Genomic DNA, 14,101 nt, shown 5'->3' with positions numbered 1-14,101 from the left:
AGGAGCATCCTGTTCTCTACTTGAGCAGGAAGTTGACTTCTTGTGAGAGAAATTAGTCAGTTGTAGAGAAGGAGTGTTTGGCCATAAAATGGGCAGTGGACACATTACGGTACTACCTGGTGGGACAGAAGTTTAGGTTAATATCCAACCATGCCCCACTCAGGTGGATGAGGGAAACCAAGGGCAAGAATGCTAGGGTCACCCACTGGTTCTTAGCCTTACAAGACTTCAGCTTCCATGTAGAGCATAGGGCAGGGAAGCTACATGGGAATGCCGATGCCCTCTCCAGAATCCCATGCCTGGTAGGTGAAAGTGCCAAGCCCCACGGCTTTAGGGAGAGGGGGGAGGTATGTGGCAGGGCTAAGGGTCGTGTAATTGATGGGAGATGTGTCTCATAAATGGCTTATCTCCATAATGTAAGGCATAAGTAAAGCATACTAGATATTGTTATTGTTTTTGTTTGAAGGACCTGTGGTGAGGTCAGTGTCATGTGACCAGTCAGCTGCTGGGAACGTGGGTGTGGCTACAGCCTTATAATGTGACCTGCTCCTGAACCAGGGAGCTGTATGTGGGGAGGACTACACCTCCCAGCATGTGCTGAAACTCGCGGTCTGAGTCTGCAACCACGAACGTTTATGTTTTGTTTGCCTAAGCTAGAGGCTATTTTTGGTGACACGCTGTTTTATGGTTTATGACAGAAATAAACCTCATGAACTTTGGAAGAACCTGTCTCCTGATTGTCTCCTGCTGCACCTGAGTGAGTCACAACCCTACAATAAATATAAATATATATATATATATATACACACACACACACACACACACACCAGGTAGATGTATTACTGGCTTTTCTTATATCTATCTCTCTATGCAATATAAAAACACACACACGCATATATATATATATATATATATATATTCTATTCTAGCTTGTCAGTGTGATTTTACTGTACACCGCAAAGGACACAGTGTGGTTTTACTTTACACCGCAAAGGACACCGGTGTGTAAAATTAGGACCGCAATCGAATGGTCCGAGTGCTGTGCGATTTTTTTTTTCTTGCATTCATTGACTTGCCTCATCCGAGATACGTTGCAGATCACAGAATGCTGCGATTTTTCTCAGCTGAGAAAACAAATTGCAGATGAGATGTAACTCACTGAATAACATTGGTCAGAGTGCAATTTGATTTTTTATCCCTGTCCCTGTCCATAAGAACTTGTCCACGAGTCTGCGGTTAGGTGGACCTTCCCTGTTACTGTGTTGGCCAGAGCACAGCTGATATTGTGTAGCATGTGCTTATTGAATATGGGGATGGCACACCAGGAAAAATAGTGTTGACTGGGAATCGGGCACCGTGCTGCTGACACCGCCAAGAGGTCACGGAAAGACTCAGCTTCCACAAGTCGAAATGGCAACATTTCCAGGGCTAGCAATCTGGCAATGTGGGTGGTTAGCGTTTGGGCCTGTGGGTGGGTGGCTGGATATTTCAGCTTTTTGTTAAATGTCTGGGGAAGGGACAAATGAACACTGCACTGGTACTTCTAACTGGACGTGGTTGCTGACTGATGTCTCTGTGCAACTGCAGGTTGTGGGCAGGAGGCATCAGCACCTACTTCATGGATAGCAGACTGGGAAGGCTGTAACACAGGGGAAGGGGCAATGGTTTCACCATCGGACACATATTTTGTACTCACACGTTCCATCCACCTACTGGGGTACTTGGCTGTCATGTGCTTTTGCATGCTGGTGGTGCTCAGGTTGGCAGTGTTCTTGCCTCTTTTTAGCTTCGTGTGCCAGACTTTCAGAAAAAAAAACTGCCATACAGGGGAACAACACACCCTTGGCCTGTTATCTAGCTGAGTGGGAGGGCTCTGTGGAACAGTTGACCCAGTTCTCCCTCTTGTCAAACCACTACGTCTTCTTGCCTGTTTTCGTGTTACGGATCCATCCCTCTCTGCTACCATGTCAGGTTGGATCAGTGGCCTCATCGTTGACCACGTCGTCTTATAATTCATCAATCTGATCCTCCTTCTAATTTGCAATTTTAGGTAGACCTGATAACAATTGTGAATCATGATTATCCTCTACCTCTTTAGATATGAATTGACCTTCCCCAACGTGGCTTTCTCCTGCATGAGGGTGCTCAAATGTTTGGGCATCACTGAATTCCACCCCCTCATGACCCTTTTCAATGGTGCATGTTGAGAGGCCTGAATAAGTACAAGGGAACGTAAACAGTTACTCGGAGAAGCCAGCATTGAGGTCATATGTCTCCTGGGACTCTTGATGGGAGGAGGAAGGAGGAACAGGTTGAGGATTCAGAGTCCCAGCTTCTTGGCTACTGAGACTGGATTGAAGACTTCGTGGTGCTGCTTGTCAACACACTGGAGCCTTTGTCTGCCATCCAATCCACAACATCTTCACACTTGTCTGGGTTTGACAGGAAGCTAGAATGAGATCACAGCCTTGGTGCACACCACCACATCCACATCCCTTAATTTCACCATTTCTCATATTGAATGTGTAATGCATATGAAAAAAAAACGTTTCCTGGCTTTATTTATCATAACCCTCACATAGGTGTCATGTGCAAATTCACTGTATCTAGCCATGTGTGTCATTTTTATTTTAAGATATCAGCTTTATTACACACGGCAACAGCAGACTCACGAAAATTGGAGGTAAATTGTCACGTTTGCATATCTCAGCACAACTGCTAGATAAAGATACGCTATTTATTAAACCAATAGAAAACTATTTTTAGATTGCCTCGCTGACACACTGCAACAGTGGACTAATGAAAATTATTTCCACTGCTAAATTGTGACATTTGTTTATCTCTGCCCAGATTGCGAGAGTCGCACAAAGACTAAATAAAGTTTACGCTATTTATTAAACCAATGGAAAACTATTTTTATTTTCAGATCACCTTGCTGACATACTACAACAGCAGACTAACGAAAATTATTGCCACTATTACATTGTGACTTTTATTTATCTCTGCCCAGATTGCGCCAGTCACACAACTGCTAGATAAAATTATGCTATTTATTAAACCAAGGCAATTTGTTGTTTTTTTATATCGCCTTTCTGACTGCAACAGCCTACTAATAAAAATTATTGCCACTGCTAAATTGTGACGTTTGCTTATCTTGGCACGGATTGCACCAGTCGCACAACTGCTAGATAAAAATACGATATTTATTTTACAAATAGAATTTTTTTTGATTGTTTAGATCTCCTTTATGTGACACACCAACAGCAGACTCAGGGGAAATTACTGGTAAATGGTGACGTTACATAGCGCAACAGGTTTTGCACCTTTTGCACAACTGCTACATAAATATTAGCTATTAAGCAATAGATGAGGAATATTATTTAGCAATTAGCTTTTAAAATGGATGTCACTATATGCTGGCACTGAGGAATATTATTTAGCTGTAAACAAAGTAATTTTAAAAGCTGCTGCACAGGAATAATATGTAGCTAAAAAAAATTGGTTTTGTATATGCTGGTACTAACTAATATTATTTGCCTCTAAAAAGAGCTGATTTTTATATTATGGTAGTGGATGAAACCCTCCCTACTTCCCCCTAATCCCACCGTCTGTTCCTAATACTAAACTATACAACACAATGGAAAATAGCAGAGAACTGCAGCATATACTTGCAATGATGATGTGATAACACTCAGGTGCCTGCCTTTTAAGGCCCTTTTACATTTAGGAATGCACCAGCGATCCAACCAGCGATCCGACCCGGTCAGGATCGCTGGTGCATCGCTAAATGATCGCTAGTGAGCTTTCATACAGAAAGATCTCACAGCGATGCAGCAGCGACGCAGCGCACGATACTTACCATTCACACACAGCGATCCAGACGTCCTCCCGCCCGCCTCCACGCGTCGCTGGACGTCACAGCAGGAAGTCTCAGCAGGAAGCGCCCGACGAGAAATGGAGCCGGACATTCTCGCGCGATCAGCGATGGACAGCGGGGGAGCCGGTCGTTGGTAAGTATCACACATAGCGATATCGCTAGCAATATCGCTATAACGTCACAAAACCAGTGACGTTTTAGCGATATTGCTAGCGATATTGCTTAGTGTAAAACCCCCTTTACTCTCCCTCCTATTAAATCTCTCCCTATGCTACGGTATCTCCACCTAACAAAGAACTAATCTTCACAATCTTCAGCTCTTAAAAAAGCTTTTATATAACGCTCACTGTAACCTCCTATCACTGTCCCTAACTTCCTATCAATCTCCCTACGCTCACACTAAGCTCTCCCTACGCTGTTTCCAGCTGTGATGTGCACAAGATGGAGCTGGCAGCCATTAAATATCACCTAAGACGCTGTAAGGCCAGCCAACCACAGTAATGCCACATCAAAGATGGCGCCGTCATTACTGTGATTGGCAAGCCAGGCCAGCATGTTTAGTGGCTGCAAATAAAGTGCCAAACATGCTGGGCAGATCACTCGAATATACCAAGGCGAATACCAAATTACTCCCGAGTAGAGTTGAGCGAAACGGGTCGGTCAAATTCAAAAGTCGACGACTTTCACTAAAGTCAGGTTTCGCCAAGCAAAACCCGACCATATCGTGAGGTCAGCCATGCGGTTGCCGACCCGAGCGCCAAAGTCGGACTTTTTTCAGCCACTGAGCAAGGACGTACACTGTGGGCAACGAGATGACATATGCAGCATTCGGGGAGAGAGAGATTTTGCGCACTATAAAAAAGCGGTCCGGCATGTAGGTGTGTTTACTGTCCTCCACTCCCTGCCGACTTTGCTTCCCCATTGACTTGCATTGGGTTTCGTGTTTCAGTCGGACCTTTGACTTTTCACGATAGTCGGCCGATTTCGTTCGACTCGACCCTAAAAAAAGCAAAGTCGCTCATCTCTACTCCCGAGTAGAGTTGAGCGACTTTGGTCGGATCGGGCTTCATGAAACAAAATTTGAGTCGGATGGAACTGGTCCGACTAGGGCAAAAAAAAGGCGGAGTTTCGTCAGAAACCCGACCCCAATGCAAGTCAATGGGGAATAAAAGTCGGCATTGAGTGGATGAATGTCATCCGCTCAATGCCGACTTTTATTCCCCATTGACTTGCATTGTGGTCTGGTTTCGGTCGAAACTCCGACTTGTTTTGCCCTAGTCGGAGTAATGAATAGCCCGAATAGCGTACTATTTGTGCGAGTAATGAATAGTGCCGAATGTATTCGCTCATCACTAATAGGTATCAAAATATGGTGACCAAAATATTTTTGTGTGGCTTTTTTTAGCAAAAGCAGTAAAACAAAAATAAATAAATAAATTTGGTATTCTCATTACTCTCATTACTGTATCAACCTGCAGGAAAAAAAGTGCCATTTTAATTATACTGAATATTAAGGGGTGCACTTAGTGCACATACAGTATACTCACACATATATGCACACCAGATACACGAACAACAATATAATTACAGTTGCTACATTTATTACACACAGTACATCCAGAACATGCACAACAAGCTCCTGGACACATACATTTACAAACACATAAACTACTCCGTACAGTTTATGCAAAAAAAAAAGCACATGCATATCTACCCATACAAACACTCACATCGACACATGGAAAAATGGCCCTTTATACTATCTGTTGGAAGAACTACCATACAAAGTTATCCTGTGGTTACTGTGTCTGTTGTTCTACCTAAGACTCTGTACAAAAGTCTATGGTCACACTATCAGTATTTTGCATCATTATTAGTATCTGGAAGTCAAAACCAGAACAAACAGAAGAAAAGTATAATAGAAACACGTCACCATCTCTGTATTTATTACCCGCTCCTGGTTTTGGCTTACATATACTGGTGTGAAATATTGACCAAATACTGATAGTGTGACCATAGCAAAAATTAGAAATACTGTACAGCAAAACCCAATCCCAAAACCCTTCTTTGTATTTGCTCCTGATTTATAAGAGAATAAGCTGCCCTAGGAAAAATAATTGCGCTCAGCATTTTGTTTGCTGCCTGACGTATATTTTCCATGCACACATTTTATGGTCATGTCCTGTCTGTTTGCTGGTGGGTAAGCAAGCAGAGCAGGGATCAGCCATGCATAAGGTTACAGCATGTGAGGCAATATGGCAGATGAATTAATGCAGGCTGGAATGTGGCAAGACCTGTGAAGGCATGCTACAACTAGCTAAGTTACGCTAGTGGGTTATCCTGATATATTATAGATTATCTATAAAAAAAATAACCCTGACACTCAGGGCAGTTTCACACGTCAGTGTCTCCGGTACGTGTAGTGACAGTTTTCTCACGTACCGGAGACACTGACACATGTAGACACATTCGAATGAATGTGTCTATGCAGATGTCAGTGTGTTTTCACAGACCGTGTGTCCGTGTGCAAAACACGCTGACATGTCCGTTTTTGTGCAACAGCACGGATCACACGGACCCATACAAGTCAATGGGTCCGTGTGAACACGTACCGCACACGGATGCTGTCCGTGTGCTCTCCGTGTGCGATCCGCGCGTGTTTTTAACCCCTTAAGCCCCAAGGGTGGTTTGCAACATTTCCAGGGCTAGCAATCTGGCAATGTGGGTGGTTAGCGTTTGGGCCTGTGGGTGGGTGGCTGGATATTTCAGCTTTTTGTTAAATGTCTGGGGAAGGGACAAATGAACACTGCACTGGTACTTCTAACTGGACGTGGTTGCTGACTGATGTCTCTGTGCAACTGCAGGTTGTGGGCAGGAGGCATCAGCACCTACTTCATGGATAGCAGACTGGGAAGGCTGTAACACAGGGGAAGGGGCAGTGGTTTCACCATCGGACACATATTTTGTACCCACACGTTCCATCCACCTACTGGGGTACTTGGCTGTCATGTGCTTTTGCATGCTGGTGGTGCTCAGGTTGGCAGTGTTCTTGCCTCTTTTTAGCTTCGTGTGCCAGACTTTCAGAAAAAAAAACTGCCATACAGGGGAACAACACACCCTTGGCCTGTTATCTAGCTGAGTGGGAGGGCTCTGTGGAACAGTTGACCCAGTTCTCCCTCTTGTCAAACCACTACGTCTTCTTGCCTGTTTTCGTGTTACGGATCCATCCCTCTCTGCTACCATGTCAGGTTGGATCAGTGGCCTCATCGTTGACCACGTCGTCTTATAATTCATCAATCTGATCCTCCTTCTAATTTGCAATTTTAGGTAGACCTGATAACAATTGTGAATCATGATTATCCTCTACCTCTTTAGATATGAATTGACCTTCCCCAACGTGGCTTTCTCCTGCATGAGGGTGCTCAAATGTTTGGGCATCACTGAATTCCACCCCCTCATGACCCTTTTCAATGGTGCATGTTGAGAGGCCTGAATAAGTACAAGGGAACGTAAACAGTTACTCGGAGAAGCCAGCATTGAGGTCATATGTCTCCTGGGACTCTTGATGGGGGAGGAAGGAGGAACAGGTTGAGGATTCAGAGTCCCAGCTTCTTGGCTACTGAGACTGGATTGAAGACTTCGTGGTGCTGCTTGTCAACACACTGGAGCCTTTGTCTGCCATCCAATCCACAACATCTTCACACTTGTCTGGGTTTGACAGGAAGCTAGAATGAGATCACAGCCTTGGTGCACACCACCACATCCACATCCCTTAATTTCACCATTTCTCATATTGAATGTGTAATGCATATGAAAAAAAAACGTTTCCTGGCTTTATTTATCATAACCCTCACATAGGTGTCATGTGCAAATTCACTGTATCTAGCCATGTGTGTCATTTTTATTTTAAGATATCAGCTTTATTACACACGGCAACAGCAGACTCACGAAAATTGGAGGTAAATTGTCACGTTTGCATATCTCAGCACAACTGCTAGATAAAGATACGCTATTTATTAAACCAATAGAAAACTATTTTTAGATTGCCTCGCTGACACACTGCAACAGTGGACTAATGAAAATTATTTCCACTGCTAAATTGTGACATTTGTTTATCTCTGCCCAGATTGCGAGAGTCGCACAAAGACTAAATAAAGTTTACGCTATTTATTAAACCAATGGAAAACTATTTTTATTTTCAGATCACCTTGCTGACATACTACAACAGCAGACTAACGAAAATTATTGCCACTATTACATTGTGACTTTTATTTATCTCTGCCCAGATTGCGCCAGTCACACAACTGCTAGATAAAATTATGCTATTTATTAAACCAAGGCAATTTGTTGTTTTTTTATATCGCCTTTCTGACTGCAACAGCCTACTAATAAAAATTATTGCCACTGCTAAATTGTGACGTTTGCTTATCTTGGCACGGATTGCACCAGTCGCACAACTGCTAGATAAAAATACGATATTTATTTTACAAATAGAATTTTTTTTGATTGTTTAGATCTCCTTTATGTGACACACCAACAGCAGACTCAGGGGAAATTACTGGTAAATGGTGACGTTACATAGCGCAACAGGTTTTGCACCTTTTGCACAACTGCTACATAAATATTAGCTATTAAGCAATAGATGAGGAATATTATTTAGCAATTAGCTTTTAAAATGGATGTCACTATATGCTGGCACTGAGGAATATTATTTAGCTGTAAACAAAGTAATTTTAAAAGCTGCTGCACAGGAATAATATGTAGCTAAAAAAAATTGGTTTTGTATATGCTGGTACTAACTAATATTATTTGCCTCTAAAAAGAGCTGATTTTTATATTATGGTAGTGGATGAAACCCTCCCTACTTCGCCCTAATCCCACCGTCTGTTCCTAATACTAAACTATAAAACACAATGGAAAATAGCAGAGAACTGCAGCATATACTTGCAATGATGATGTGATAACACTCAGGTGCCTGCCTTTTAAGGCCCTTTTACATTTAGCGATGCACCAGCGATCCAACCAGCGATCCGACCCGGTCAGGATCGCTGGTGCATCGCTAAATGATCGCTAGTGAGCTTTCATACAGAAAGATCTCACAGCGATGCAGCAGCGACGCAGCGCACGATACTTACCATTCACACACAGCGATCCAGACGTCCTCCCGCCCGCCTCCACGCGTCGCTGGACGTCACAGCAGGAAGTCTCAGCAGGAAGCGCCCGACGAGAAATGGAGCCGGACATTCTCGCGCGATCAGCGATGGACAGCGGGGGAGCCGGTCGTTGGTAAGTATCACACATAGCGATATCGCTAGCAATATCGCTATAACGTCACAAAACCAGTGACGTTTTAGCGATATTGCTAGCGATATTGCTTAGTGTAAAACCCCCTTTACTCTCCCTCCTATTAAATCTCTCCCTATGCTACGGTATCTCCACCTAACAAAGAACTAATCTTCACAATCTTCAGCTCTTAAAAAAGCTTTTATATAACGCTCACTGTAACCTCCTATCACTGTCCCTAACTTCCTATCAATCTCCCTACGCTCACACTAAGCTCTCCCTACGCTGTTTCCAGCTGTGATGTGCACAAGATGGAGCTGGCAGCCATTAAATATCACCTAAGACGCTGTAAGGCCAGCCAACCACAGTAATGCCACATCAAAGATGGCGCCGTCATTACTGTGATTGGCAAGCCAGGCCAGCATGTTTAGTGGCTGCAAATAAAGTGCCAAACATGCTGGGCAGATCACTCGAATATACCAAGGCGAATACCAAATTACTCCCGAGTAGAGTTGAGCGAAACGGGTCGGTCAAATTCAAAAGTCGACGACTTTCACTAAAGTCAGGTTTCGCCAAGCAAAACCCGACCATATCGTGAGGTCAGCCATGCGGTTGCCGACCCGAGCGCCAAAGTCGGACTTTTTTCAGCCACTGAGCAAGGACGTACACTGTGGGCAACGAGATGACATATGCAGCATTCGGGGAGAGAGAGATTTTGCGCACTATAAAAAAGCGGTCCGGCATGTAGGTGTGTTTACTGTCCTCCACTCCCTGCCGACTTTGCTTCCCCATTGACTTGCATTGGGTTTCGTGTTTCAGTCGGACCTTTGACTTTTCACGATAGTCGGCCGATTTCGTTCGACTCGACCCTAAAAAAAGCAAAGTCGCTCATCTCTACTCCCGAGTAGAGTTGAGCGACTTTGGTCGGATCGGGCTTCATGAAACAAAATTTGAGTCGGATGGAACTGGTCCGACTAGGGCAAAAAAAAGGCGGAGTTTCGTCAGAAACCCGACCCCAATGCAAGTCAATGGGGAATAAAAGTCGGCATTGAGTGGATGAATGTCATCCGCTCAATGCCGACTTTTATTCCCCATTGACTTGCATTGTGGTCTGGTTTCGGTCGAAACTCCGACTTGTTTTGCCCTAGTCGGAGTAATGAATAGCCCGAATAGCGTACTATTTGTGCGAGTAATGAATAGTGCCGAATGTATTCGCTCATCACTAATAGGTATCAAAATATGGTGACCAAAATATTTTTGTGTGGCTTTTTTTAGCAAAAGCAGTAAAACAAAAATAAATAAATAAATTTGGTATTCTCATTACTCTCATTACTGTATCAACCTGCAGGAAAAAAAGTGCCATTTTAATTATACTGAATATTAAGGGGTGCACTTAGTGCACATACAGTATACTCACACATATATGCACACCAGATACACGAACAACAATATAATTACAGTTGCTACATTTATTACACACACAGTACATCCAGAACATGCACAACAAGCTCCTGGACACATACATTTACAAACACATAAACTACTCCGTACAGTTTATGCAAAAAAAAAAGCACATGCATATCTACCCATACAAACACTCACATCGACACATGGAAAAATGGCCCTTTATACTATCTGTTGGAAGAACTACCATACAAAGTTATCCTGTGGTTACTGTGTCTGTTGTTCTACCTAAGACTCTGTACAAAAGTCTATGGTCACACTATCAGTATTTTGCATCATTATTAGTATCTGGAAGTCAAAACCAGAACAAACAGAAGAAAAGTATAATAGAAACACGTCACCATCTCTGTATTTATTACCCGCTCCTGGTTTTGGCTTACATATACTGGTGTGAAATACTGACCAAATACTGATAGTGTGACCATAGCAAAAATTAGAAATACTGTACAGCAAAACCCAATCCCAAAACCCTTCTTTGTATTTGCTCCTGATTTATAAGAGAATAAGCTGCCCTAGGAAAAATAATTGCGCTCAGCATTTTGTTTGCTGCCTGACGTATATTTTCCATGCACACATTTTATGGACATGTCCTGTCTGTTTGCTGGTGGGTAAGTGTCACTAAAATAAAAGGAATATTCTGGGAGATAATTTTAATGTCTTTTTTTGCACTAAAACTTCTCCAGACACCAATATTGTAAAATCATCTATAAAAGATTCAATATGATAAATATTATAAAAGAATACTTATGTGATTTACTTTTCCCATCCTGAACCTCAGATCTTTTGGCATTAGATAATAAGGCAGGTGAGACGAGAAGAGACGAGGAGATGGACGGCTGTTGAAGTCAATGCTCTGATGCTTATACTCAATCCATGGAACTCTTTCTAAGTTTTCAATCTGATCTGTTCCATTTCGATGGCCTTCATTAAATATTAGGCTTAGAATTTGCTGTGTCCAAATTGTGCCTGCCAAATAACATGTATTAATTAACATTTTAACATGTAAAATATATTAATTTCTCCTCAGCTTTCTACTATGAAGATACACTGCTATAATGTGCACTTGGACGCACCTTCTGTGACCCGTGGTCATCCTTGGCCTACGCTATATGACAAGGTCATGTGTTAGAACTGCATTCAGCAGTGTTATGTAATGCTCAGAGCAGGGATCAGCCATGCATAAGGTTACAGCATGTGAGGCAATATGGCAGATGAATTAATGCAGGCTGGAATGTGGCAAGACCTGTGAAGGCATGCTACAACTAGCTAAGTTACGCTAGTGGGTTATCCTGATATATTATAGATTATCTATAAAAAAATAACCCTGACACTCAGGCCATTTCACACGTCAGTGTCTCCGGTACGTGTAGTGACAGTTTTCTCACGTACCGGAGACACTGACACACGTAGACACATTCGAATGAATGTGTCTATGCAGATGTCAGTGTGTTTTCACAGACCGTGTGTCCGTGTGCAAAACACGCTGACATGTCCGTTTTTGTGCAACAGCACGGATCACACGGACCCATACAAGTCAATGGGTCCGTGTGAACACGTACCGCACACGGATGCTGTCCGTGTGCTCTCCGTGTGCGATCCGCGCGTGTTTTTAACCCCTTAAGCCCCAAGGGTGGTTTGCACGTTCATGACCAGGCCAATTTTTACAATTCTGACCACTGTCCCTTTATGAGGTAATAACTCTGAAACGCTTCCATGGATCCCGGTGATTCTGACAATGTTTTCTCGTGACATATTGTAAAACTCTCAATAAAATTGGTTTGAAAACAAATAACTTGCGTTTATTTGTGAAAAAAACAGAAATTTGGTGAAAATTTCCAACTTTGAATTTTTATGCCCTTAAATCACAGAGATACAGCACACAAAAAACTTGATAAGTAATATTTCCCACATGTTTACATCAGCACAATTTTGGAACCAAAATTTTTTTTGTTAGGAAGTTATAAGGGTTAAAAATTGACCAGCGATTTCTCATTTTTGCAACACCATTTTATTTTTACGGACCACATCACATTTGAAGCCACTTTGCGGGGTCTATATGATAGAAAACACGCAAAAGTGACACCATTCTAAAAACTGCACCCCTTAAGGTGCACAAAACCACATTCAAGAAGTTTATTAACCCTTTAGGTGCGTCACAGGAATTTTTTGAATATTTAAAAAAAAAATGAACATTTAACTTTTTTTCATAAAAAAAAAATAATTCAGGTTCAATTTTTTTTATTTTCCCAAGGGTAACAGGAGAAATTGAACTGCCAAAGTTATTGTGCCATTTGTCCTGAGTACGCTGATACCTGATATGTGGGGGGGAACCACTGTTTCGGCGCATGGCAGAGCTCAGAAGGGAAGGAGCGCCGTTTGACTTTTTCAATGCAAAATCGGCTGGAATTCAGATCGGACGCCATGTCGCGTTTGGAGAGCCCCTGATGTACCTAAACAGTGGAAGCCCCCCACAAGTGACCCCATTTTGGAAACTAGACCCCCCAAGGAACTTATCTAGATATGTGGTGAGAACTTTGAACCCACAAGGGCTTCACAGAAGTTTATAACGTACGACCGTACAATTAAAAAATCATATTTTTTCCAAAAAAATGATCTTTTCACCCTCAATTTTTATTTTCCCAAGGGTAACAGGACCCTAAAAGTTATTGTATAATTCGTCCTGAGTACGCTGATACCCCACATGTGGGGGTAAACCACTATTTGGGCGCATGGCAGAGCTCGGAAGGGAAGCAGCGCCATTTGACGTTTTTGGCTGGAATTGAGATCGGACACCATGTCACGATTGGAAAACCCCTGATGTACCAAAACAGAGGAAACCCCCCACAAATGACACCATTTTGGAAACTAGACCCCCCAAGGAACTTATTTAGATGTGTGGTGAGAACTTTGAAACCCCCAGTGCTTCACAGAAGTTTATAATGCCTGGGCGTGAAAATAAAAAAATCGTATTTTTTCCACAAACATGATCTTTTAGTCACCAATTGTTTTATTTTCCCAAGGTTACCAGGAGAAATTGGACCCCAAAAGTTGTTGTCCAATTTGTCCTGAGTACGCTGATACCTCATATGTGGGAGAAAACTACTGTATGGGCACACGTCGGGGCTCGGAAGGGAAGTAGTGACGTTTTGGAATGCAGACTTTGATGGAATGGTCTGCGGGTGTCATGTGCGTTTGGAGAGCCCCTGATGTACCTAAACTATTGAAACTCCCGACGAGTGACCCCATTTTGCAAACTAGACCCCCCCACGGAACTTATCTAGATGTGTGGTGAGCACTTTGAACCCCCAAGTGATTCACAGAAGTTTATAACACCCGGGCGAGAAAATAAAAAAAATCATTTTTTTCCACAAAAATGATATTTTTGCCCCCAATTTTTTATTTTCCTAAGGGTAACAGGAGAAATTGGACCCCAAAAGTTGTTTTGCAATTTGTCCTGAGTAGGCTGATATCCTATAT

At 42.7% G+C, this 14,101-nt stretch overlaps 1 protein-coding gene across 2 annotated transcripts in view; it reads right to left on the bottom strand.

Annotated features, from left to right (window-relative positions):
• Positions 1-14,101, bottom strand: part of LOC141089500 (amine sulfotransferase-like) — a 108,791-nt gene that overhangs the window by 48,596 nt on the left and 46,094 nt on the right. For both annotated transcript variants that reach the window (XM_073575955.1, XM_073575956.1), the window contains one exon: positions 11,382-11,590. In XM_073575955.1, coding sequence (XP_073432056.1) covers positions 11,382-11,590 — 209 coding nt within the window. The remainder of the gene's footprint in view (positions 1-11,381; positions 11,591-14,101) is intronic.

Source organism: Dendrobates tinctorius, unplaced genomic scaffold (assembly GCF_039654945.1).
Source record: "Dendrobates tinctorius isolate UK_male_01 unplaced genomic scaffold, ASM3965494v1 ptg000046l, whole genome shotgun sequence".
NCBI lineage: Eukaryota > Metazoa > Chordata > Amphibia > Anura > Dendrobatidae > Dendrobates > Dendrobates tinctorius.
The sequence above is the reverse complement of the archived record's forward strand: the minus strand, read 5'-3'. Positions and strand labels throughout refer to the sequence as shown.